Source organism: Tursiops truncatus, chromosome 4 (assembly GCF_011762595.2).
Source record: "Tursiops truncatus isolate mTurTru1 chromosome 4, mTurTru1.mat.Y, whole genome shotgun sequence".
NCBI lineage: Eukaryota > Metazoa > Chordata > Mammalia > Artiodactyla > Delphinidae > Tursiops > Tursiops truncatus.
In genome coordinates, this window is record NC_047037.1 from 7,297,512 (window position 1) to 7,322,520 (window position 25,009).

The 25,009-nt window shown below is 39.2% G+C and overlaps 1 protein-coding gene across 1 annotated transcript in view; it reads right to left on the bottom strand.

Moving 5' to 3' along the window:
• The window catches only part of KCNH8 (potassium voltage-gated channel subfamily H member 8), a 386,943-nt gene that overhangs the window by 27,513 nt on the left and 334,421 nt on the right, over window positions 1-25,009 (bottom strand). Inside the window, exons 12-15 of the mRNA XM_019934429.3 lie at window positions 11,072-11,110; window positions 5,781-6,139; window positions 3,647-3,753; window positions 904-980 (exon numbers count right to left, since the gene is read on the bottom strand). Coding sequence (XP_019789988.2) covers window positions 904-980; window positions 3,647-3,753; window positions 5,781-6,139; window positions 11,072-11,110 — 582 coding nt within the window. The remainder of the gene's footprint in view (window positions 1-903; window positions 981-3,646; window positions 3,754-5,780; window positions 6,140-11,071; window positions 11,111-25,009) is intronic.

Sequence of the window (25,009 nt, forward strand, 5' to 3'; positions counted from 1 at the left end):
AAACTATCTGCATCCAAATCATTGTCTCAAAATCTATTTTTTTTTAAATTTAATTTTAGGGGGACATCCAAATTAAAAGACTGATTCAGAAATTACCTTCTCTATTTATATGAGACATACAGAAAAGACAAATTTATAGAAACAGAAAGTAGATAAGTGGTTGCCTAGGGCTGGATGTGGGAACAGAGATTAATCATAAATGGGTGTGAGAGATCTCTTTAGGGAGGAAAAATACTCTAAAACTCAGGTGGGGATGGTTGAACCACTCAATAAAGATAGTAAAAATCATTAAACTATACACTTGAAATAAGTGAATTTTATGATACGTACAATATACCTCAATAAAGTTTTTAAAGAAATTACCTTATTTTACACGGAGAGATGGTAAGATCTAAAGAGCTAAAGTGCTCAAAGTTACACAGCAAATACAGGCCAGAGAAAAGAATAGAGTTTCAGGCCATTTGATTACTCTGATTCATTACTTTTGATTCATCTGTGGACAAATGATCTTGCTTTAACTCATTAAAAATTAAAGTACTTGAGAAAAGTGACAAAGCACCAATTAAACCAAGTATCAATACATTTATGACACCAATTATAATAATCATTTAGTTAGTCTTTCCTGTAGGTTAAATAATTTACCTAGCTTATTTCATTTAATTTCACAAATGGGCCATAAGGTGGGGATGACTACTATCTCTTTGCTACCCACGGGGAAATAGAGCTTGAGAGAAGGTAAGTGACTAATACTCACAGGAGGCTGAGTGGGAATTCATCCATATTTGTCACCAGACACCAGAGCGCATACTCATCATGACTATATTATACCACTTCTGCTGGTGACTAGGATTTCCCTCCCCTCTCACCACTCCAACATGACCAGAGAAAGGCAAAGCTCCATACCTCGCTGTTGAGTTTGTTTATCTGCTGCTTGGTCTCCTCTGCTTTGATGAAGAGGACAGCAGCTCCAATCTCTGGGTCTGGAAAGTGACACACACGCAGAATGAGTCCTTCAGGAATAAACCTCATATTTCAGGACTGGGGCAGTTAGAACAAGGAAGGAAGCCCAAGCTGCCTTCAACCTTTCCTGATGTCGGTGCACTGTAGCTTCTGTCTCCCTAGTTCTCCTCTGGATGGCACCTGGTGAGCTCTTTGGAACTAGGCACACAGCATGGTGGTGACTGAGGCCACACTTACTGGATGTGTCCATGGCCACCCTCCCCTTCTCCTGAACACAGTCCTACCATGTGCCCAAATGGCACATGTTCTCTTCTTTGACCGTTTTCCAAAAATATATCACAGCCAGTGTCCAAGCCATAGAAAAGAGATGTTCTTTTCTCCTCTCTTCCCTTTCCAGATTTTGAGTCCTGTACCCATGAGAACATTTTCCTCCTACCTCTATTAAATCTGCTCATCCCCACTGCAGGCTTTCTGTCTCTTCCAATGTTGCTCTAAAAGGCGATTTCTCCCATTTCCCGGGTCTCTCATCTCCACTTTTTCTCTACCTTACTTTTACAAATACATTTCATATCTGTCAGGAGCAAGAAGCACAGATGAATCATTGCTAGCTAGAGTGGAAGGGATTTGATATACAGAGATATCTATATCTATATATGTCGTGTATATATATCATGATGACTATCCTAATTCTGGTCAGTTATGTGTAGAAAATTTGCCTGTGGGAGAAAAAAGTCGCTCAAAACAATCCAAAGTGTCAGAGTAGTAAAAGCTCCTTTTGCTGAGATATTTTTCAAAGTTAATCTATTCATTCAATGAATGATAAGAGATCACCTACAACAGGCTAAGCCTCCTTTAGATGAGACAGAAATAAAGAAAATATATTGACCTTCATGGGGCTTTGAGTCTAGCTGGGAAAAGAGCATTGAAAAAGCAATTATGGGGCTTCTCTGGTGGTGCAGTGGTTAAGAATCTGCCTGCCAATGCAGGGAACACAGGTTCGAGCCCTGGTTTGGGAAGATCCCACATGCCATGGAGCAACTAAGCCCGTGCGTCACAACTACTGTAGCCCCCACGCTTAGAGCCCGTGCTCTGCAGCAAGAGAAGCCACCACAATGAGAAGCCCGTGTACTGCAATGAAAAGTAGCCCCCGCTCACTGCAACTAGAGAAAGCCCACGCACAGCAATGAAGACCCAATGCAGCCAAAAATAATAAATAAATAAATTTATTTTTAAAAAAAAGCAATTATGCAATAGGTGTGGATTTCATACTAAGGGCAGTAGGAATCCATCTCAGGATTTTAAGCATAGGAATAGCGTAATAAGAATAAATTTGTATTTTTTTTTAAAAGTTCTCTCTGTATGGAGAACAGTGTGAAAACAGAAGTGACTTTGGAAGCAGTGCAGGCAAGAGTGAATGTGGCAGGGAAAAGGGTGGTGGAAGGAAGGATAGAAAGTCTCAGACATAACTGAGAGATATTTAGGAGGTAAAGTCAAGAATATTTGTTGCTTGAATGGATGAGTATTGGGGTAGATGTTGGGAAAAGGGAGAAGAGGAGGCTAAGGGGGGTGGCAGGACCAGAAATACTAGGTGGATGGCATGATGACGTCCTGTGAGCCAACAAGGAAAACTTCCAATTGGGACCCACCGTCAGCTTCCATAGCAAATGCTCACATCTGGCTGACAAGAACTATGATTTCTGTGCTTCTTGCCCAGAGCAGATATAAGTCCATTACATGGATGAATCATGATTGTTGACTAACATCTGCATTCCTCTCCTCACCTTCCCACCTCCCACCATTGTCCTACTATGGAGTCTTACTCTTCCATCTTCCCAGATGACTGCTGGGAAGAACTGTTGATTGATAGAAGACTGGTATTCTACCAAATGGAGACATACCCCCAGAGCTGTACATTCAGAAGTCTTTATTGGGCTTGGCTTTGCCCATGGAAGGATTCACCAATTAGCAGGAGATCCTGACACAAGGATCTGCCTTGCATCTGGTGACTGTTTGGGATCGCCTATGTTCATTATTCTCTATCAGCTACAGGTGCGTCTTCTTTTAGAAGTTGTCATTTCTGGCCTTCATCATGCTGACAAATTCTTTTGTGGGCAATGAACTCAAGAATGAAACGGAGAGAGAGGAGCCTGGGCTAGGTTTTGGGGTACTTTACATTAATTCACCATCCCTAGAGGGTAGTACTTCATATAATTCCCCATCATTTCCGATATTCTTACATACTTCTGAAGATATTTATCCCTGGCAAACTGCAAGTACTTAACCACTTACCCAATAAATTGGTTAAGTATAACCAATGTTCCTACAGTCTACACCCAACACAGCATTTCCTTTGGGTAATGTTGTTTCTGTGGATTAGTCTGCATTTATAATAGGAAAACATGGTTACCCTCTGATGAAGAGCAGAAATTTGAGTCTCCTCCTGACACACCATTTACCTGGGCTGGTAAGCTGCAGGATGTCGAGCCTGGATAGAGGAACCATTACAAATGCTATCTTAATAACTTGGAGGTGGCACAGACTCAAGTGAAATTACTTTGTGGCTTTGGTTAAGTTCCATCACATGGAGAATACCCCGAGAATGGGAAGGCAAAAAAGTGCCTATACCAAACATTACAAGTTGTAAAGACATATCACCCCTTGAGAGAAGACTAAATATAGAGCTTACCTCCAAGAGGAGGAGAAATTCGGGGCTCCGGTCTGACTCGTTCAGAGCCAAAGTCAAAAGACTGGCTTTCCTCACTGCAGTTTCCATCTTCAATTCCATCAACAACCCTGTTTAAAATAACAAGTATTGGCTAGTTGCGTATTTATATTCATGGGTTCCAGTATTCCTAGAAGACTTGAAAAATTGTGTGTTAAATTTCTAAATTCTAGACACTCTAGAGCTGGGCTATCCAATATGGTAGCCATTAGCCTTATACGGCCATTGAGCACCTGAAATGTGCAAAAAGAGATGTGCTGTAACTATAAAATACACACTGGATTTTGAAGATTTTAGTAAAAAATGTAAGTTATTTAATTAGTAATTTTTAATATTTGAAATGCTAGTATTTGGGGCATATTGAGTCAAATAAAATATCTTATTAAAATTATTATTAAATAATTGCATGTGTGTGTGTTTACTTTTTAAAGATGTGGCTACTGTAACATTTAAAATTACTCATGTGGCTCACAATTTTAGCTCATGCTACATTTCTATTGAACAGCAATGCTATAGATCTTAGACTCATTTATTCTCAGATTCAAAACCTTAAGCTACAGAAGTTCTCTTATCTAAATTTATATTAATTCACTACTCTATCCAGAATTAAAGAGTTTTAACGTAATGTTTACAGAATTGCAGAAAATAACTTTGAAAACATCTTTGCTCTGGACGTGGACAAAACTCTGAAGTGAGAGTTGAAGAATTATATTTAACTGACTATTAGGACTCTAGCTAATCTTCTTTCCTTGGTAAATAATATCTAACACACTCATTATTTTTTAAAAAAGATGAATTTATTGGAGAAAATGTAAACATAAAGGTAGCAAAAATCTGAAAAGAAAAATCAACTGTCATTCACCACTACCCTTAACATCTTGGTGTGTTCTCAAAATCTTTTTCTAGATATAAAATAAAATATGTTTTTTCGTAAGTGTAGAATAAGTTGTACATGAAACTTTCTTTTCCAGCTCTCATACATTTTCCCCCTTTTTATAATTTAGTATTTTTCATTTTAGAGAAATTTTAGGAAGGAGAAGAATTAAGGGATGTTTTCAAATTACCATCTCCAACTGAATTCCTGAACATTTAATATCCACCTACTTTTCATTAACCCTGTTTTGCTTATTTTCCCCTTAATATTTTCTCTAAATGGATAAGTTGTGTTCTTCAAATGACTAACTAAATATGTAGTATATCAGAAACAACTCTTGCCTTATAAGCAGAACAACAGAATTTGAATCTACATTTCAGAACTCAAATTTCTGAGATTTTGGACAAAATATGTAACCTTCAAAATACTTAACACTTCTTACAACTTTATAGTAGAGATAATACAAGCTACTTTAGACGATTCCTGAAAAGACTAAATGTAATAGTAAATGCAAAATTACCTAGCCGAGTACATGAGACTAGGAATCACTCAATATGTTTTTTTCATGTCTATTTTTTACTGAGCTGTTACGCACCATAGCCTACTCTTCACATTTTCTGACTCAGAATTTTTCACTGTTTCAATCACTTTTAGTTGATCCTAAAGTGAATTTTTTTAAAATTAAAAAATAGAACCATCCCATATTACAGGCTGAAGGGACCAGAAATAAAAATAAGTTCAATCGTCCACAATAATGAAGCAAATACTATGGGAAATGAAGACCAGCACTTCACTTCCTTCATAATTTCCACTCATTGCTTCATGAAACTTTTGGTAAGATCAGATACTGAGGGGATAGCAATACGGACTTTGTTCCATCTCTTTTGTTTTCATTAGAAATTTATAAGTTATAAAATTACAATGTAGAAATATACATCTATAAAAATAGGTAGAGCTAAATGGGTAAAGGGAGAAGAGAAAGAATTTGGAACATGTAATGGACCCTTTTGAGAATGTGACTAAAATGATTTATTCTCATCTTGCACACACCTCCACGTAGAGTCAAAAATGGCGCACAAACATTTAGGGAAGCTGAAGCATCGAGGCTAGGAACCTGCACGGCAGAAAGGCCTAGAAGGCTGACTCATTTACTAGCCAGGTACTAGTCTGACTACAAGGCAGCCAGTTTCACCTGGGAAAGAATTCTATGATGTGAACTCTCACCTTGGACTGAGGTCTGGGGGTCCAGCATTGTTCAAAGCTGAAAGTTGCAATTTCAAGTTCTTCTCTTTTCTTTTACCATGGTTAGGGGCGTCGGCTTCCTGTTTGCTTTTGGGGGAATTGGAACTGGAAACTCTGACAGGTGAGTGAAATGGCACTGTTCCCGAGGCCAGCTGCTTCAGGCTTAAGCCGAGATAGCTCTTACTGCTTCCAGGCCTCTTGCTACGGGAAGAGGAAGATCCCCTAGTGTAGATGGGGGAGAGGGATGCAGTCTCCTCCTCCTCCCGGTTCTCTTCCTCTTCCTCGTCTTCCACAATGGATGGGAGTCTCTTCTTGATGCTGCCATTTCCCTTGGGCTCTGGCTAAATCGGAGGATAATATAGATGAGTACAGATTGTGAAGACTTCTTGAGAGGCATATCATTCATGCTGCAGGGCCCATCTGAACAAAGTCAGATCCCCTAGAGCCTTTAAGCCTCACAGATTTTGCTCTTATTTATTCAGCTGTTCAAAGTCTCTCATACTGTCTGGCACAGGGAACACTACTCAATATTCTGTAATAACCTACATGGGAAAAGAATCTGAAAAAGAATGATTCACTTTGCTGTACACCTGAAACTAACACAACACTGTAAATCAACTATGCTCCAATAAAAATTTTAAACAAAACAGAAATAGACTCACAGACATAGAAAACAAACTTAAGATTACCCAAGGGGAGGGGGGTAGAGGGATAAATTAGGAGTTCGGCATTAAAATATACACACTGCTATATATAAAATAGATAACCAACAAGGACCTCCTATATAGCACAGGGAACTCGATTCAATATCTTGTAATAACTTATAATGGAAGAGAATGTTAAAAAAGGATATATACATATATATATGTATATATATATATATATATATATATATATATATCTCAATCACTTTACTGTACACCTGAAACTAATACAACATTGTAAATCAACTATATTTCAATAAAAGATGTTAAAAATCTCCCCATTTCTGATCTCGGCTAGGTTTACTCTCTCTGCTTTCCCGGTGTTAGCCCACAGTCCTTCTCTTGGCCTTTTAAACTCTTGGTGTGAGCTATGTAAAAGGTACAGTTGATCAGGTTTGCATTGAGGTTTTAATCAGCCTGTCATTTATAATAGCATATGATGGCATGTTTTTAGGAATAAGACATTTTTTTAATTTTACTGCAAAGTCTTGGGCCTTGATAGTTTATTTAATTTATTTATTTCATTTTTCAGGTATCCTCATCATTTTATTTTTATTGAAGTATTGTTGATATACAATATTATATGTTACAGGTGTATAGTATAGTGATTCACAATTTTTACAGGTTATACTCCATTTATAGATATTATAAAATATTGGCTATATTCCCTGTGTTGTACAACATCTCCCTGTAGCTTATTTTATACCCAGTAGTTTGTACCTCTTACTCCCCTACCTGTATCTTGCCCCTCCCCCTTCCCTCTCCCCACTGATAACCACTAGTTTGTTCTCTGTGTCTGTGAGTCTGCTTCTTTTTGGTTATATTCACTAGTTTGTTGTAGTTTTTAGATTCCACATATAAGTGATCTCATACAGTATTTGTCCTTCTCTGTCTGACTGATTTCACTTAGCATAATTGGGCCTTGATATTTTAAAGTTACAGGGTCCTCAGTGGAACTTTATGTGGAGATCAACCAGCAAAATTATATTATCTTTGAGAATAAAACTCTTTCCTATTTTGGATCATAGATGAACGAAGATCAGAAGTGTCCTCAGCTCTCCTTGTTCTCACAAGTCAGGTGGCAGGAAGTACAGCAAACCATTTGATCCTCTCACCTCGAAGAGCCTTAGGAAAGGAAAGGGAGAGTTTTGCAAACTCTCCTGTAGGATTCCTGCCTGGGCTCCTTCAACCTTACAGGCTTAGGAGAAGCAAAGGAGAGGATGGGAAAGGATGACGGAGGGGATAATGAAGGGGCAGGGCAGACAAGGTAGCAAAGGCTAAGCTGATGGCCCTCAACAGAGTCACTCTAAGAGTATGTGTTTCTTGCTCTGCCCCAGACATGGCCTCCCTGCTCCAAAAAGTCAGTTCATTTTTCTGTGCCTCAGTTTCTTTTGAGGATACAATCATTTATACCTGCTTATCAATAATTCATAATAAAAATAAACTGAAAAGACCTAAGAATACTATTTATATGTCATGAGCTGTCATGGTTATTACTTCATCTCAATAAATAGTTGTTTTATTGGTATATGAATTTTATTGTAACAGTTATAATGATATATATATATATATATATATATATATGTAACAAAAAAATGAACTTGAATCTGTAGTGACTGACAGGCCCATTCACCCATTTAGTTGAGGCCATAGCTGTAAAATAAAATGATCAGTTCACTTAGGAAGGTTTTTTTTTTGTATTTTAATCTTTTGTTAAAATTAATTAATTAATTAATTGGCTTGTTGGGTCTTCAGTTCTGTGCGAGGGCTTTCTCTAGTTGTGGTGAGTGGGAGCCACTCTTCATCGCGGTGCGCGGGCCTCTCACTGTCATGGCCTCTCTTGTTGCGGAGCACAGGCTCCAGAAGTGCAGGCTCAGTAGCTGTGGCTCACGGGCCCAGTTGCTCTGCGGCATGTGGGATCTTCCCAGACCAGGGCTCGAACCCGTGTCCTCTGCATTGGCAGGCGGATTCTCAACCACTGTGCCACCAGGGAAGCCCTGTATTTTAATCTTATGGGTCAAAATTTCTTGAGGAAATGGAATTATTAGACTCATCTTTCCAACGATGTGATTATTTTAATTAATGGTAAAGCTATTAGTTCTTTATTCAAGAGTTATGGTTTTGCTTTTATTTGTTTTTTTTTCTTCACAGAATTTTAAATTCTGTGCTTTTAACAAAAGATGGACCCATGTGGAATTGCAGAGGAACATTTGTATACTAGTATTGTAGAACAGAAAAGTGAGCTCACCCAGCTAAATATACAACAGGGCGAACTTATCACAGAAATTAAAATCAGTGAGTACATTCTCTAATTGGACTTCTGTTTACATTTGCATTGGCAATTTAACCATTCCTTTGTTTCAAGGAGGCTCCCTTGGCTCTAACAGAATCTTCTGACTAGTAACCTATAAGATGTTTGTACTTCTACAAGTTCATTTAATTTTCACACTTCCATGCTTGGCACCTTGGACAATTTGCTTAGGTACTGACTCTTGTGACTGGGACAGCCAACATGATTTATACCAAGAATTCATTAGCCCGTGGACCATCACTGCAGACAATACCCAAATTTATTATTATTAAATACCCAGCCCCACATGCAGCCTCTGTGCAGGAGGAGTACCTGTTACTTTCTTCAGGCCATTGGTATAGAAACACCCTCCTCCCTTGTGTCACTGGATTCACCTGTGTATACATGGCCACAAAATTCAACCACAGATCTTTTCCTTCTCTCTGACCCATCTCTTCCTTTCCCTCTCATCTTTCTCATGAATGCTCCCATGAGGGCAATGAGGTTTTATCCCCACAGTCAAAGGAGTCTCTAATTTTGCTCATGACATCTTGCTGGGATGGTCATTTCAAACTCACGAATGAGTCTTGACTAAACGTGTCTTGACTAAAAGGAAAGCAGAATAAAGTCTAGTGGTGGAATGCATGTGTTTTTGATCACACAGTCTTAAAAGTCCTGTGACTTACTAGCTATAACCTTGGTCAGGTAATGTTATTATTTAAAGCCTTGGTTTCCTCACCTGTAAATTGGCAATAATGTGAGGAAAAAATTAGGTATTAGATAATGGTAGTTACACCCTTAGTGATATGCACTGAATGTGCTTAATTAAATGCTTACCCTTGTGATGATGGTGATGATCATGAAGAAAAAGAAAACAAAATTTACATCAGGGCAGGTCCTACAGATAATGTTGTGATATTTTACATAATCTCCCCTTTTTTCTTAGTTAACAGAACTCTTAGCAATGCACCTTGCCCAAAGATCACCTTTTTCGGACCCCTTGCCACTTGGTTTGGCCATAAGGCCAAATTCTAGGATAATAGTATGCCAGTAGACAGGTTATAGGGAAATTTTAGGAAGGCTCCTAGAAGGAGGGGAGCATCTATCTTGCTCTTTTACTTTGCTTTAGTTTCTAGTCTGGAACACTGATGAAATGAATGGATCTCCAGCAGCCATCTGAGAGAATGAGGAGAAGGAAGGCATATGTTGAGGATCATGAAGCAGAAAGAGGAAATCTCCAGGCCTACTGACACTGTTATATTGCTCACCTCCGGCCTTGTCCATGAGAGAGAAATAAATATCTATTGTATTGAAACCCCTGTTATTCTGGTAGTTTTGATACTGCAAATGAACTTCAGCCTTAATTATACAGATTTTGCTTTTGAAAGTTAAGGATGGTGTATTCTTGGAAGGGATGTTCATTTTCAGAGCGCTATGGTGGGGTGAGGAATTCAGATGGGAAAATCCAAAAGGAGGCTAAATTTCTTTTCATGAGAAAGAGAATATGGGAAAGGTCTGGCGGAAAAGAGGTAATGAGGAAAGGATGCCTGTTGAGAGAGTTTAAATGTAATGAGAGTTTTGCTAGTTCCTGAAGAGGGATTTTGCAGAGATGAGAGAGAAAAGACAACTAGTGGCAGGGAGGAACTTGGTTGATAGCACTGAGATGTTTTAAGAGCTTTAAAAATGTTTCTCAATAGCAATTCGGTTTGCTTCCCACCCCCAACCATCTTCGGTCCATTAACAACGTCTTTGTAACGTGCTGTGTAATTGGATTTATTTGTGCACCTCTGTATGCATGTGTATGTGTGTGTGTATGCATGTGTGTGAAAGTTGGGGGGTTCTGCTTCAAGAGGGTACAGATCAAGAAAAGGAGCTGTTTACAGTGTTTCTTTCATGGGATTATTGGTAATAAAGGTCTAGGTAATAAATCGGACAAGTTACTGTTTTGGGGGAAAGTTTTCTGTGAAATTGGAGGGTTCTTAAAAGTTGGGACTGATTTAAAAGCTCAATTCTTCTAAGATCAATACCCCAGGACTTCGTTACTCTGGGCAGGTTTTGGTGACAAACGATGTTTTAACAATAGCTCTAAGATCCTTAAATAGATACACGAGTTTCAATCTTTCTCTATTCCCAAACTCATGAAAGTCATTGCCACGTCTCTCTCAAGTGCTTTAGGGGAAGTCAAAAATGAATACACTACATCCTCAAGGGGGAGACAGATTTGTTGGAAATCACACAAATTTTAGATAAATATTTTGCTCTTTGGCAAAAAGCCATACCTGTGAGACCGTAGATTTGTTCGATAATCTTGATATCACCTGAAAGAACAAACAAACAAAGTTGTAACAATCATTTACACCTTCTCGGTGGTTTGGGACTGAGTGAAATGGAGGCAGGGAAAGAGATGAAAGTTCAGAGGCTGTGGGGGGGAGATGGGCCACCTGCATGGGCCAGAGAAGAGGAAATACCTCCTGAGAGATGCTGGGAGCATCTCCCACACCTCACCCTCTAGGAGCTCTACTGACCAGAGTGTGTAATAAAGAAAAGGGAGCAGCAAATTGACTGTCTAGTACAGGACACCACACCCAGGAAATAGAGGTCAAAATAGTACACTCATTGGATACATTTTCCATCTTGATGCTTTATTTGCTCTCTTTTTGTTTTCCATCTCCCTTATTCCTCTTTCTTGCCCTTTTGCTAAATTATCTTATCTTCCATGATTTTTCTCTCCGGCTCTGTGAAAAAAAGAAATCGTGGAGGCGTTTCTTATTTAATCTCATTTCTTTCTATTTATTCACCTCCCCTTTTTCTTTGGATACGGGTGGGGGTGATGAATCCTCTCTGTCCCATTTGTTTTACTCGCTATGATGTTCCCTGTGGACTAGGATTAAGTTCACTGCGGATACTAATTTTCAATTTAAGTGATTTTAAGATCCAATTGATTGTAAAAAAGAAAAAAAATTCTGTCAATCAAATTGTGACATGCCATCAGTTATAAGACTGATCCCAATTTCAGAGATGGTGAAATGTGAAAAACAAATGTGTAACATAGAATCACTTAAGTTCAAAACACATCTTGCCTAAAATCAAACTATGGTACCGTGGAGGAGTATCTTAAAAAACATGCACCTTCCAGGACGTACAAACAAGCTCTGGAAATTATAACATATCCAGGAAATATGCTTCAGGTCTCATCCACATTGTTTTTCGCTCAAATATACTTCTCTCATTTTAAAGTGGTAATAGATGTTATAAATTAACATAATTTTATTCCCATGAAAAAAAAAAAACTTGCACTTGAAAATGACCTGCCTGGTAAGTGAGACATATTTGGTAATTCTGTCAACCCCCCGCCCCGACTGTTTTTTTTTTCTAGATGATTAGGGAAATAGATCTGCTATTATTTATACAAATGCCAGCATCATTATTGCTGTGCAAATATACGTTTCATCAATGTTTAATTTTATCAAAGCAGTCAACCCATTCTACATCTGTTTAGTTGTCTAAATATGCATTGATCAGTAGCACTGAAGACATACGTTTTGCAATAATTCCCTAAATGGTGACAAGTAAAACAGCTGAATAATTAAAAATGTGGAAAATAAAACAAAATTACAATGTCGTTGCTACTGTGGTAGACATAAAAAATGGGTTTTTGAAAAGCTTTTCAGTTACAGCTTGGATGAAAGAAAGAATTGCCCTGGGATTCAGGAAGCCTGAACATCTCCAGGTCAGAGATGCTGTCTAAGGGATAAGAGAAAGGCACTGGCCTTAGCACTTGCTGATTTGGGTGTGACTCCCAACCCCCATGGTTTCCTACTAATATGAGTTCTGTCGAGTTGCTGAACTCCAAGAATGTTTTTCTGTATCAGTGCTTCTCAAACTTGCAGGTTCTGATTCAGGAGGTCTGGGTGGAGCCTGAGACTCCGCATTCCAATGACGTCCCAGGTAATGTGGACCTTGCTGGCCCGTGGGGTACACTTTGAGTAGTGAGATCTTATAACCAACGTCATTGTTATTATCATCCTATCAGCTGTCGATTCACTAAGTATTTACTGTGATGAGCACCCTGGTAAATGCTCCCCAGCCATGACCTCCAGTAATTTTCATTACAAATCCTATGAGGTAAGTGTCCATTATGTAGCCAGCACTACGGTGATAGGCTCTCTGAATAAATCATTTAATTCACATATGGTATTAATCACATGTGTTTTATTTTATTAAAAAAATGTTTTTTAAAGATGATATAAATAGATGGAGAGATATACCATGTTCTTGGATTGGAAGAATCAACATTGTGAAAATGACTCTACTACCCAAAGCAATCTATAGATTCAATGCAATCCCTATCAAACTACCACTGGCATTTTTCACAGAACTAGAACAAAAAATTTCACAATTTGTATGGAAACACAAAAGACCCCGAATAGCCAAAGCAATCTTGAGAACGAAAGAAGGAACCGGAGGAATCAGGCTCCCTGACTTCAGACTATACTACAAAGCTACAGTCATCAAGATGGTATGGTACTGGCACAAAAACAGAAAGATAGATCAATGGAACAGGATAGAAAGCCCAGAGATAAACCCATGCACATATGGACACCTTATCTTTGATAAAGGTGGCAGTAATGTACAGTGGAGAAAGGACAGCCTCTTCAATAAGTGGTGCTGGGAAAACTGGACAGGTACATGTAAAAGTATGAGATTAGATCACTTCCTAACACCATACACAAAAATAAGCTCAAAATGGATTAAAGACCTAAATGTAAGGCCAGAAACTATCAAACTCTTAGAGGAAAACATAGGCAGAACACTCTATGACATAAATCACAGCAAGATCCTTTCTGACCCACCTCCTAGAGTAATGGAAATAAAAACAAAAATAAACAAATGGGACCTAATGAAACTTCAAAGCTTTTGCACAGCAAAGGAAACCATAAACAAGACCAAAAGACAACCCTCAGAATGGGAGAAAATATTTGCAAATGAAGCAACCGACAAAGGATTAATCTCCAAAATTTACAAGCAGCTCATGCAGCTCAATAACAAGAAAACAAACAACCCAATCCAAAAATGGGCAGAAGACCTAAATAGACATTTCTCCAAAGAAGATATACAGACTGCCAACAAACACATGAAAGAATGCTCAACATCATTAATCATTAGAGAAATGCAAATCAAAACTACAATGAGATATCATCTCACACCAGTCAGAATGGCCATCATCAAAAAATCTAGAAACAATAAATGCTGGAGAGGGTGTGGAGAAAAGGGAACACTCTTGCACTGCTGGTGGGAATGTGAATTGGTTCAGCCACTATGGAGAACAGTATGGAGGTTCCTTAAAAAACTACAAATAGAACTACCATATGACCCAGCAATCCCACTACTGGGCATATACCCTGAGAAAACCAAAATTCAAAAAGAGTCATGTACCAAAATGTTCATTGCAGCTCTATTTACAATAGCCCGGAGATGGAAACAACCTAAGTGCCCGTCATCAGATGAATGGATAAAGAAGATGTGGCACATATATACAATGGAATATTACTCAGCCATAAAAAGAAACGAAATTGAGCTATTTGTAATGAGGTGGATAGACCTAGAGTCTGTCATACAGAGTGAAGTAAGTCAGAAAGAAAAAGACAAATACCGTATGCTAACACATATATATGGAATTTAAGAAAAAAATGTCATGAAGAACCTAGGGGTAAAGCAGGAATAAAGACGCAGACCTCTTAGAGAACGGACTTGAGGTTATGGGGAGGGGGAAGGGTGAGCTGTGACAGGGCGAGAGAGAGTCATTGGCATATACACAGTAACAAACGCAGTAAGGTAGATAGCTAGTGGGAAGCAGCAGCATGGCACAGGGATATTGGCTCGGTGCTTTGTGACAGCCTGGAGGGGTGGGATGGGGAGGGTGGGAGGGAGGGAGACGCAACAGGGAAGACATATGGGAACATATGCTTATGTATGACTGATTCACTTTGTTATAAAGCAGAAACTAACACACCATTGTAAAGCAATTATACCCCAATAAAGATGTTAAAAAAAAAAAGTTTTTTAAATCACAGAAAACTCAGATTTAAAAACACTCAGCCTACATGGAATAAGTTCACTTAGCAGTTGCTGTGGCTCATTTCACTTATAAGAGGCAAATATTTTTAAAGTACTCAACAGCAACAGTGAAAGCCCTCTCTCACCCTGATAGGAATGGATTTGTTATAGTTCTGCTAAATAGAATTAACCATCCTTGGAAAGATTTCAATCCAGTACTGAATTGTTTATGAAATGCCCTGTTATCTATTGTAATGTATTGTAAGTAGTCGAATTCTGTATATACTGCTATTTTCTGTGTCTGTTCATTGTTGTGAGCTTATGTATGTTAGTGAAATAAATTTTCGGCTTTCATGTGGTTTCCTTAACATTTATAAATATACGTATTAAGATATTTTCCCCCTCTTGCAGGAGAATAACAAACTTGGTGATGTTTTCCTTTCTGATGCAACCCCAAAACCCTAGCTGTTCTGAAAAGGTTGGTGCATGCTGTTAAGGTAGAATGAAATTACTCTTTTCATCTCTGAAGCGAAACACCCCTCTGCCATTCCCCTTCAAAACCACAGGTTTTTACTTGATATTCACAACTTTTGCACCACCATCAGTCAGTAATTTTCCAGGTGCCTATAGTTTTAGACATTATAGAACTTAAATACTGAGTCAAGAAGATTGATAAAGTATAAAACATTTTCTGCTTAGCCACATTTGTAGGCAAGCATTTTCAGTGCCTATGTTCTGAGGAAGTCCATTATATCACGTGTATTTTAAAAAGAATACTCTGATAGATGCATTCTGTTGACTGATACTTCAGGCTAATCCAGATTCTGCCAAGTGTAGAGAATATTAGTTTAATGGAAACCCAGCATTTTCAAGCTAGAAGTGACCCTAAAGAGTCTCTGCTACAATGGTTTGTACACCTGGCAGACAATAGGATGCTTTGAGAAGTGTTCCTTTAAAAAATCAGGTTACAGAGTACCAGTTCCAATGAATCTCTTTCAGTTGGTGATGGGTGTGGGTCTCAGGTCTCCAGGTCAGGTTTGAAACCACTGAGTTAGCCCAACTCCCTAACTAGAGATGTGGAAACCGTGGCCCAGGAAGATGAGATGACTTGCCCAATTCATGCAACAAGTTAGTGGCAAAACTTTTTCCCCAGAAGCCGTGCCTCCTGACTCTCAGTGTACCTTCCATAGAATCATGAGTTTTCTCAGATACCTCTTCCAATGGTTAATGCTGTTTCTTGGGCTGAAAGAAAAAATGCCTGACATACTATGGCACTTAATCTCGTTTGATGGTTGTCACAAATCCGACCCCCCAAACTCATGAGGCTAAGTTACCCAAACACTTTGTAAACCTTTTCTGAGTCACAGATCTTTCAGGAAATCGGGTGAATTCTAGGCATTCTTTCCCCAGAGGGGAGAAACATGGATACAGCCTTTGGATAGAAAATATTTATTGTTCCAGCCACTAGAAGACTCAACGGTTTTGAAAGTTTTGAGGAAGGCAGCTTTCCCATTTTGAATCCCTCCTACACGGAGTTTTTATACCTTTTAGATAATAAGAAGAACTGTTGGTGATCTCTAATGGGAATAATTAGGAAAAAAAGAAAGACTGAAGTCATAGAGGTTGGGAAGATAAAAGGGAAGTAAGTCAGACACAAGAGCAGGAAATGAGGTCGCTGCAATAAAGTTTTGAGAGAGATCAAGAAGGGTAAGGGTCAACCCGTTCACATCTTGGGATTGTGCCCTTCATTCCATCAGGATGGAAGAAGCCCAGTGTGGGCAGAAGGGCTGAGGACACCGCCTGGCACAAAGTTATGACCAGAAGTAAGGCATCATAACCTTGAAGACTGGGAAAGAAACATTCTCAGCTTTGGTGCATTGGTTTTAAAGGTTTTTGCGTAGCTGTTCTTCTCCTTTTCCCCCAGCCTAACCACCTACATTACTCTATCACTCTGTGAGTCCAGTGGGAACTTGAGAGAGAGGGCTTTTTTTTGTTTGTTTTTTAGGTTTAATGTTCTTAATTGTATTGCTTTTGGCTGAGACTTTACATCTCTCAATAACATGTTATACCCTACTATTTCTTTTTTTTTAAAAAACTTTTAATCTTATATTGGAGTATAGGTGATTAACAATGTGGTGTTAGTTTCCGGTGTACAGCAAGTGATTCAGTTATACATATACATATATCTATTCTTTTTCAAATTCTTTTCCTATTTAGGTTGTTACATAATATTGAGCAGAGTTCCCTGTGCTATACAGTAGGTCCTTGTAGGTTATCTATTTTAAATACAGCACTGTGTACATGTCAATCCCATAATCCCTAACTATCCCCCCCTCCCTTCTACCCTGGTAACCATAAGTTCGTGAGACAGGACTCTTAAATTGGAAAAATACTGCTCACTGGCATCGAGGACCAGAGAGGAAAAATGGTCTCTTAGTCCTCATATAATTTGCTGCCAAAAAAAGCAAAACAAATCCACAATTTTTTTAACTGTGTAAAGAAGGTCCCAAGTTTTACTATTGAGCTTGAATTGCAAATGGAAATCAAATATACTAAAATTAATAGTCATTTTAGATGTGACACGTGCCATTGCGTTCTTGAATGTTGTCTCTTTTATTGAATGAAGACCCTTTCATAGGAGCTTTCATAGGCTCATACCTGATCTTGGCCATTCAACTCATTTTTCCCCTTAAGTTCTTAAATTTCCCAATAGTAAATTATCCTGATATTAGAATTTTTCTTTACTATTTTTATTGGGGTATAATTGCTTTACAATGGTTAGTTTCTGCTTTATAACACAGTGAATCAGCTATACGTATACATATATCCCCATATCTCTTCCCTCTTGCATCTCCCTCCCTCCCACTCTCCCTATCCCACCCCACTAGGTGGTCACAAAGCACCGAGCTGATCTCCCTGTGCTATGCGGCTGCTTCCCACTAGCTATCTATTTCACGTTTGGTAGTGTATATATGTCCATGCTACTCTCTCACTTCGTCCCAGCTTAATCTTCCCTGATATTAGAATTTTTATGAATTCTTTTAGTTGGGAAGGGAGCTCTTTGATTTCGTTTATCTATTCTCTCCACCCATTAAAATCCCTCTGCGTTCTGAGAGATGGCGGGGTGTGAGGCCCCGCCTTTCACGGGAGGCTAAAAGGCCACCTCTAGAAGGAACGTGAGTGGTTTCTCAGCAGCAATGAGGCATTACCAACAACTTCTCCTTACTCTCAAGCTCTTTTCAAGAGGCCGAACCACTAAGAAATTGACCACTGTGAGGCAGGAAGGAAGCAAAGGCGAGTGGAACCCACCACAAAGACCCAGGACTCCTAACAGTAACCCAGGGGGCTAGTGGCCCAAGGAAGGTAGGAAATCTATTTCCATTGTCTACTTGGCCCACAGGTAGGATTTATAAGCCCCTGTGTGGTCTGCAAATGACCTCTCAACTATGGAATCTCATAAGGCACGAAAGTGCCCTGGTGAGAATGTTATCTGCAGCTGATTTCTCAATCGGGAGATGAGATGTGAATTACAAGGCTCTTCTCTCCGACTGATTCATGACATTCTCTGCCTTGTTAATAATGCCACACTGATTAAGTCACAGAGCAGATTGAAGGACCGTGCGTCCCCGTTCAGAAACAGGGATTATCACGGATTTTATCTTGTTCACGGGACAGCAATATTACCAGCACTGGCGGTTGTTGGGGATAAAGAGAATATGAATGAAGGGTACTTGCAAATAACCCCATAATTCTCATAGTTAAAATGTCCACTCTTACAAAAATCATAAATAATCGTCAAATCTGCAGGTCTAATTTCCTCATCTGCTTCTTTCTCTTGCAGACTCAAGCGGAGGGAACAACAAGCAGTGAATGACACCCATGGCAGGTGGCAGATGGGAGGAATTAGAAACCTCTGGAGAAAGGATAGGCTTTGAATAGGGAGCATTCGTCTTCAACTTAACATGTCTGAGAGGTCACCACCACCTAATCTAAAGAAGAGATTTTAGAGGCTGGTCTGAATCCCTAAGTGGGTAATACAGTTTCTATTATGTTTTCTTTGCTTGTTCTGTAATTTAGAAACAGAAATGAGATTTTAATGAAAAGACTAATGATTTTGACATTTCCCAATTTCACCCGGGGCCTTGAGGTCAAGACAAACTATTAAGACTTGGAGAATTCTCTTCCCCTGGGTAATTGCTATTGCTCCTGGTGTGGGAAATATGTCAAGTAAGTGAGTCTTGAATTTAGTGCTTACTGATGTCCAGAGCTAGAGAATCAGCTCCTACGGTGTAGGAAGCAGCACAAAAACTCTTCACTGATGAAAGGTCTGTGTGTGGGGAATGGGATCCATTTAGGAGGTAGTATAGCAGGGGGGTTAAGAGCTGGAATTGCCCTAGTCTTGTCACTTATTAGCTATGTAACCTTGGGAAGCATATTAATTGTAATAGAATAAGTAATGCTTAGGTAACAAATAATGTGCTAAATTTCAATGGCTTAACACAAATGAATTTTGTGTCTCACTCTTTCTTTCAAAAATGATGCTAATAACTAAACTTGTAAGGATTAAATGAAATACGTACCTGTAAACTGAACCAATCTTGGAGACCAGACTGGCCACATCTGATGTAGTGTCACATTAAGAGAAATGTAGTACAGCAACCAAAAGTAATTAAAAAATAATTCTAATCTTTTGGTCCATATCTTTCAAGAACCTTAGAGGCAATACAGTGATACACCACAGGAAGACTTTTGTAAAATGACCCCTCCTTTTCTCTTCCATTAGTGATAACGATAGTGCCTCTCCAAATTCTCTCACTGAAACTCTCCCCGTGGGTCCCTTCTGTTCTCTTCTGCTTCCCTCTGGCCATCGTGTCCGGCATTCCTGCCAGAGGTGGCCGCTAGGTGGTGCCATGCTTTCCAGGCCTCTCATTTCTCCAAGGAAAGAAGGCATTTGGAGCCTGCTGGGAAATGTACATCTCTTATCACTTCAACTTAATGATCCACAAGGAATTCTCACCTAGAGTTTATGGTGAAAAAAGTTCTCACATTGTTGCATTTGGAAAGCATTTGGTCCAGTGTCTGGCATAAAGCTAATTCCTGTTAATAAGTGGTAATTGTATTATTATTGATACATTGGTTATGAAGAAGACTTTTCTTTGAATTGAGCTGGTGAGGAATAGGGCATTATTCCTCAGAATATGAATTTGAATTGAGCTGGTGAGGAATAGGGCATTATTCCTAGGGCATTATTCCTCAGTGATGCAGAGTTAAACATTCACACAGCTGGGTTTGTCCAACTTAAAAACTAACATATATATATATATTATATACACACATGTATAGCACTTCTTAACAAGGAGGCCATTAAACTTCTTAAACACAAGTTTCCCCCAAATTGTATATATTGTCAATGTCTTATTGACTATATTCACACCTGTGGAAAATTTGAAAATGCATCATTTTACTCAAGTGAAGCAGATAATTGGGTTGAGAGAGAAACGAATAGAATGTCAAGCTATTACTTTTTATAAAGTATTCCACCCACTACTGTGCAAAGAAAAGTATGTATGTTTTTGCGGCATGGGATGACAGCCCTTCTAAACACAATTTTAACTTCCTTTCTTTGAATTCAAATGTATGAATTACAAGACTTTGGAATTAAAAGAAAACCCAAAAGAGTCCCTTAATATTTATGTAAAAACTTGGAAACATGGGATGATTTTGAGGGAGAGAGTTATTTACGAATATGTAGTTCATATTATCCTAGAAAGAAAAGGGAAGGAAATACACACTATTGTGTGAAGAAAACTAACTAGAAATCTCTCAGCAATGACACACACTTTTAAAGATTTCAGGCTTAAGGAGCTATGCACCAAATCAGTGATTTGGGAGTTCAGCAGGGTAATCAGTGCTAGAAGAATTTACACAGTTTAAACTCATTATGTGGAGCCCCCCCCCCCGCCAATGACCAGCTTCTGATTAGGGTACAATGGCTCCTGGTTAGCCTGTAAAACCCGCTACTATGTAGTTGTAAGGAAACACAATAGCTGGTTTCATAAGATTTTCAGGATACACGCTGAGTACTCTGGTTCCAAACCAGGTTGGTGAACAAAGATGCTGAATTTGGAGTGAGAAGTTTTTGCATCACAATTCCCGACGGCAGTTCTAAACTTAATGCGAAATGCCTGATTTGCTGCCTAGGAAGACCATTGTCAACTCTATACTGTAACAGAAAAGTTGAACAGCCCTGTCTGTAGAAGACAGTGTTTGAACCAGCAAACTGGAATGAACTACTTTGTGTACTTGAACCATAGTGCCTTGGGCAAGCTCACTCAGCTTCAGAAAATAAGAAGAGGTCTATAGAGGACCACAATAGTGAGGCCATAGGCAGCTTCTAACGACCAAACGCATACATTTTTTTGGCATTCATTTTTTAATGAAAGAAATCTTTGAAACTTAAGCAAGATGAATATTGTTCATCACAGCATTCACACCTTTAGCAAACACTCAACAATTTCTAGGTGAGGAAGAAAGTCTCACAGTTAGTAGATGTGAGGCCAAGATTCTAAAGTTAGGGTTTTCCTCCTGCACTGTTGGTGGGAATGTAAATTGGTGCAGTCACTATGGAGAAGAGTTTGGATGTTCCTTAAAAAACTAAAACTAGAGCTATCATATGATCCAGCAATCCCACTCCTGGGCATATATCCAGAGAAAATAATGATTCGAAAAAATACATGCACCCCAGTGTTCCTTGCAGCACTATTTACAATAGCCAGGATGTGGAAGCAACCTAAATTTCCATTGACAGATGAATGGATAAAGAAGATGTGGTACATATATACAATGGAATATTACTCAGCCATAAAAAAGAACGAAATAATGCCATTTGCAGCGACATGGATGGACCTAGAGATTGTCATACTGAGTGAAGCAAGTTAGACAGAGAAAGACAAACATCGTATGATATCGCTTATATGTGGAATCTAAAAAAAATGGTAAAAATGAATTTATTTACAAAACAGAAATAAGAGTCATAGGTGTAGAAAACAAACTTATGGTTACCAAAGGGGAAAGGTGGTGGAGGGATAAATTGGGAGATTGGGATTGACACATACACACTACTATATATAAAACAGATAACTAATAAGGACCTACTGTATAGCACAGGGAACTCTACTCAATACCCTGTAATGACCTATATGGGAAAAGAATCTAAAAAAGAGTGGATATATGTATATGTATAACTGATTCACTTTGCTGTGCAGCAGAAACTAACACAACATTGTAAATCAACTATCCTCCAATAAAAATTAATTTAAAAAATAAAGTTAGGGTTTTGTTGCACAAAGGTGATGTGTGGAGCAAAATAAAGAAGGTATATTGACTAATTACACATAGACTAAAAACAAGTCTTCGTGAGAATTCACAATGGACTTCCAAGCCACTGAAATTTCGGAAGAAGTGTGTCTGGTTTGGCATTTTGATCCCCCAGTGGTGCTCTAGGAAGTTCCCAGATCAAAAATTGTCATTGATTAAAAAAATGCCTGATCATATTTTAAAAATATGTCGTTCCTTTCTCTGGGTCTCTTTTCTAATAACATTCTCACCCAGAGCATGCTTCCTGTGGGGGAAATCACTCTCCAGTTATACAGTAGTGGGCATTTTCGATTTCTTTTCTTATGAAAATTTATATTTTGAGACTGAGCTTTCATCAGAGGATAGACTTTTCCTCAAGCTTTAAATATCGTCAGTGAGGGGACTTCCCTGGTGGCACAGCGATTAAGACTCCACACTCCCAATGCAGGGGGCCTGGATTCTATCCCTGGTCAGGGAACTAGATCCCACATGCATGCCACAACCAAGATCCTGCACGTGGCAACAAAGATCCCACGTGCCACAACTAAGACCCGATGCAGCCAAATAAATAAATATTTTTAAAAGTTCTATAAAAAAATAAACATTGAGGAATTTAGGGGAGAGGTTCATGGGGAAAGGGGAGGCAAGGAGCTCTTTCTTGAAATTATATTATGTGGACCAGCTTGAAGAGTTATCACATGGCAACCTAGTTACAAAGAGACCATTTCAAATTTGGGGGAAAATCACAGTGATATCCATTGAGGAACTCCTCTTCATAAAAATGTGAACAGTGAGTAAGGCAGATCCATTTAGAATGGGCAGAACTTCTTATAGTGGGGTCTTTCTGAATTCACAGAACTATCTAACTGTTACTTACAGATTCGTACAAAGACATCATTCTTTTTGTTACACACAGGAAACGTATCCATAGAATACTCTTCAGAACAAACTTTCTCCCCTAAGTTTTTCTTTTTCTTTTTTTTTTTTTCTGGCCGTGTGGCTTGCAGGATCTTAGTTCCACGACCAGGGGTTGAACCCAGGCCCACGTGTGTGAAAGCGTGGAGTCCTAACCACTGGACCACCAGGGAATTCCCTCCCCCAAGTTTTAAGACAATTATTTCTATGATTGCAGAATATGCACAAGTGAGTCTATGGGAAGGATGAGGCTTTCATAGCTATTTACACAAATTTGTGCAAGCCAATTGTGCCCCTTCAGGTTTCCCATCTCCCGCGTCAAACTGTGCTTGTCAGGTTGTTTCTTTAGGGGTTGCAAGAAATTGGACATGTTGGTTCTTTGAAGGAACAATTCTGCCCTTAGTTGGACTGTGAAGGCACACCACCTTTAGGGAATAAAGATGCTTCCAAAATAAGGTCATTTGGAGTCTCACCGAGGGAGTCCTATTTTCCCCATAAATTTCCATTAGATCCTCAGGAGGTGTAACTTCTACTCGGCACTGGCCCTAAATTATTGTTGTTGAGACTCTGTTCCTCCTCTCACTCTTCCCTTTCTGTTAATTCACTCAGAATTTCTAAACGAACACTGACTTTTACTTGGGGATGTCCCATTAAAGTGACCTTGTGGTAACTTATTTAGAAGAACCGAAGAAATATTTTAAGGTATGTCACCTATAAATTGGCACTTGCCATCCTCCTCTACAAGGATCAAATCATGAGCCACTGCAGCTGCTGACCTTCAACACCCCCTGAAAGGAGACCAGGGTGGAGATCGGGAAGGAGGCACTCGGTGCTCTGGGAAAAACTGGCAGAGCAGGTCTTCCAGGTAGTTAGATATTTTCAGAAGACAATTTTATGAGCCCAATTCTTGCATCTCCTCGTACCTAGAAAAGCACTAAAATCCTTCATGGTGATGTCCACTCCTCGTAAGTAGCAGTAACCTTCATGAGACTAACAGAAACCTTCTGCAAAAAATATGTGCTTGATTGCATGTACTCCCCCTTCACCAGAATCACATCTATACTGACCTTCCCCCCTACCTCTCTGGAGCAGTTTCTCAGAGCTATCTGAAATGCTGTCTCCTGGGCTATAGGCCTCATTTTGCCCCAAATAAAACTTAACTCACAACTCTCACGTTGTGCATTTTTTTTTCAGTCGACAGTTACGAATACCCTTTGATTTATCGATGAATTTGGTAGATTCATACTCTTACATGCCAGGCTTCCTTAAAATGATGGCTCACTCATCTATCCAGCAAGCTGCCTTCATTTTCCACTCCTCACATTTTCCTCAAAATACTAAGCGATGTCACGTGTGCCAATTCTGTCTTTTCTGAAGAACAAATTCTGATTTAAAGGCAAAATAAAAACACTGTAGTAAACTAAAACACACACAGAGCAGAAGCACAGTTTAGTTTGGTTACATACCTTTCTCAGTGTTTGAAAGCTTTCTTAAACTGGAGTTAAAAAATAATGGAAAAATAACGTTCGAAGGGCCTGTGGCTCGGACGCGTTGGTTGTTCACGAGTTGCATCCTCGTAGACGCACAGCTTGATGAGGTTTCCCAGACTGCTTGCACTTAGGTAGACCCATATGACTGGCTGTGCCAGTGGCATGTGAGCAGAGATCTAGGTCTGGCCCCTGAGTGGTGCAAACGAAGCCTCTGCATCCTCTCTCTCTCAGCTGATTGGCTGTTGGGGTACCAAGTCTCCAGTGGAGGACTCTGAGTTCCAGAGGATGCTGAGACCTCAAGGATAATGGTGCCACCAAAGAGAGGAAGCCTGGATCCCTGAGCTGCCCTGGGAAAAGCCACCACCTGCCCACCACCTGTACATTGTGATGTGAATGGCA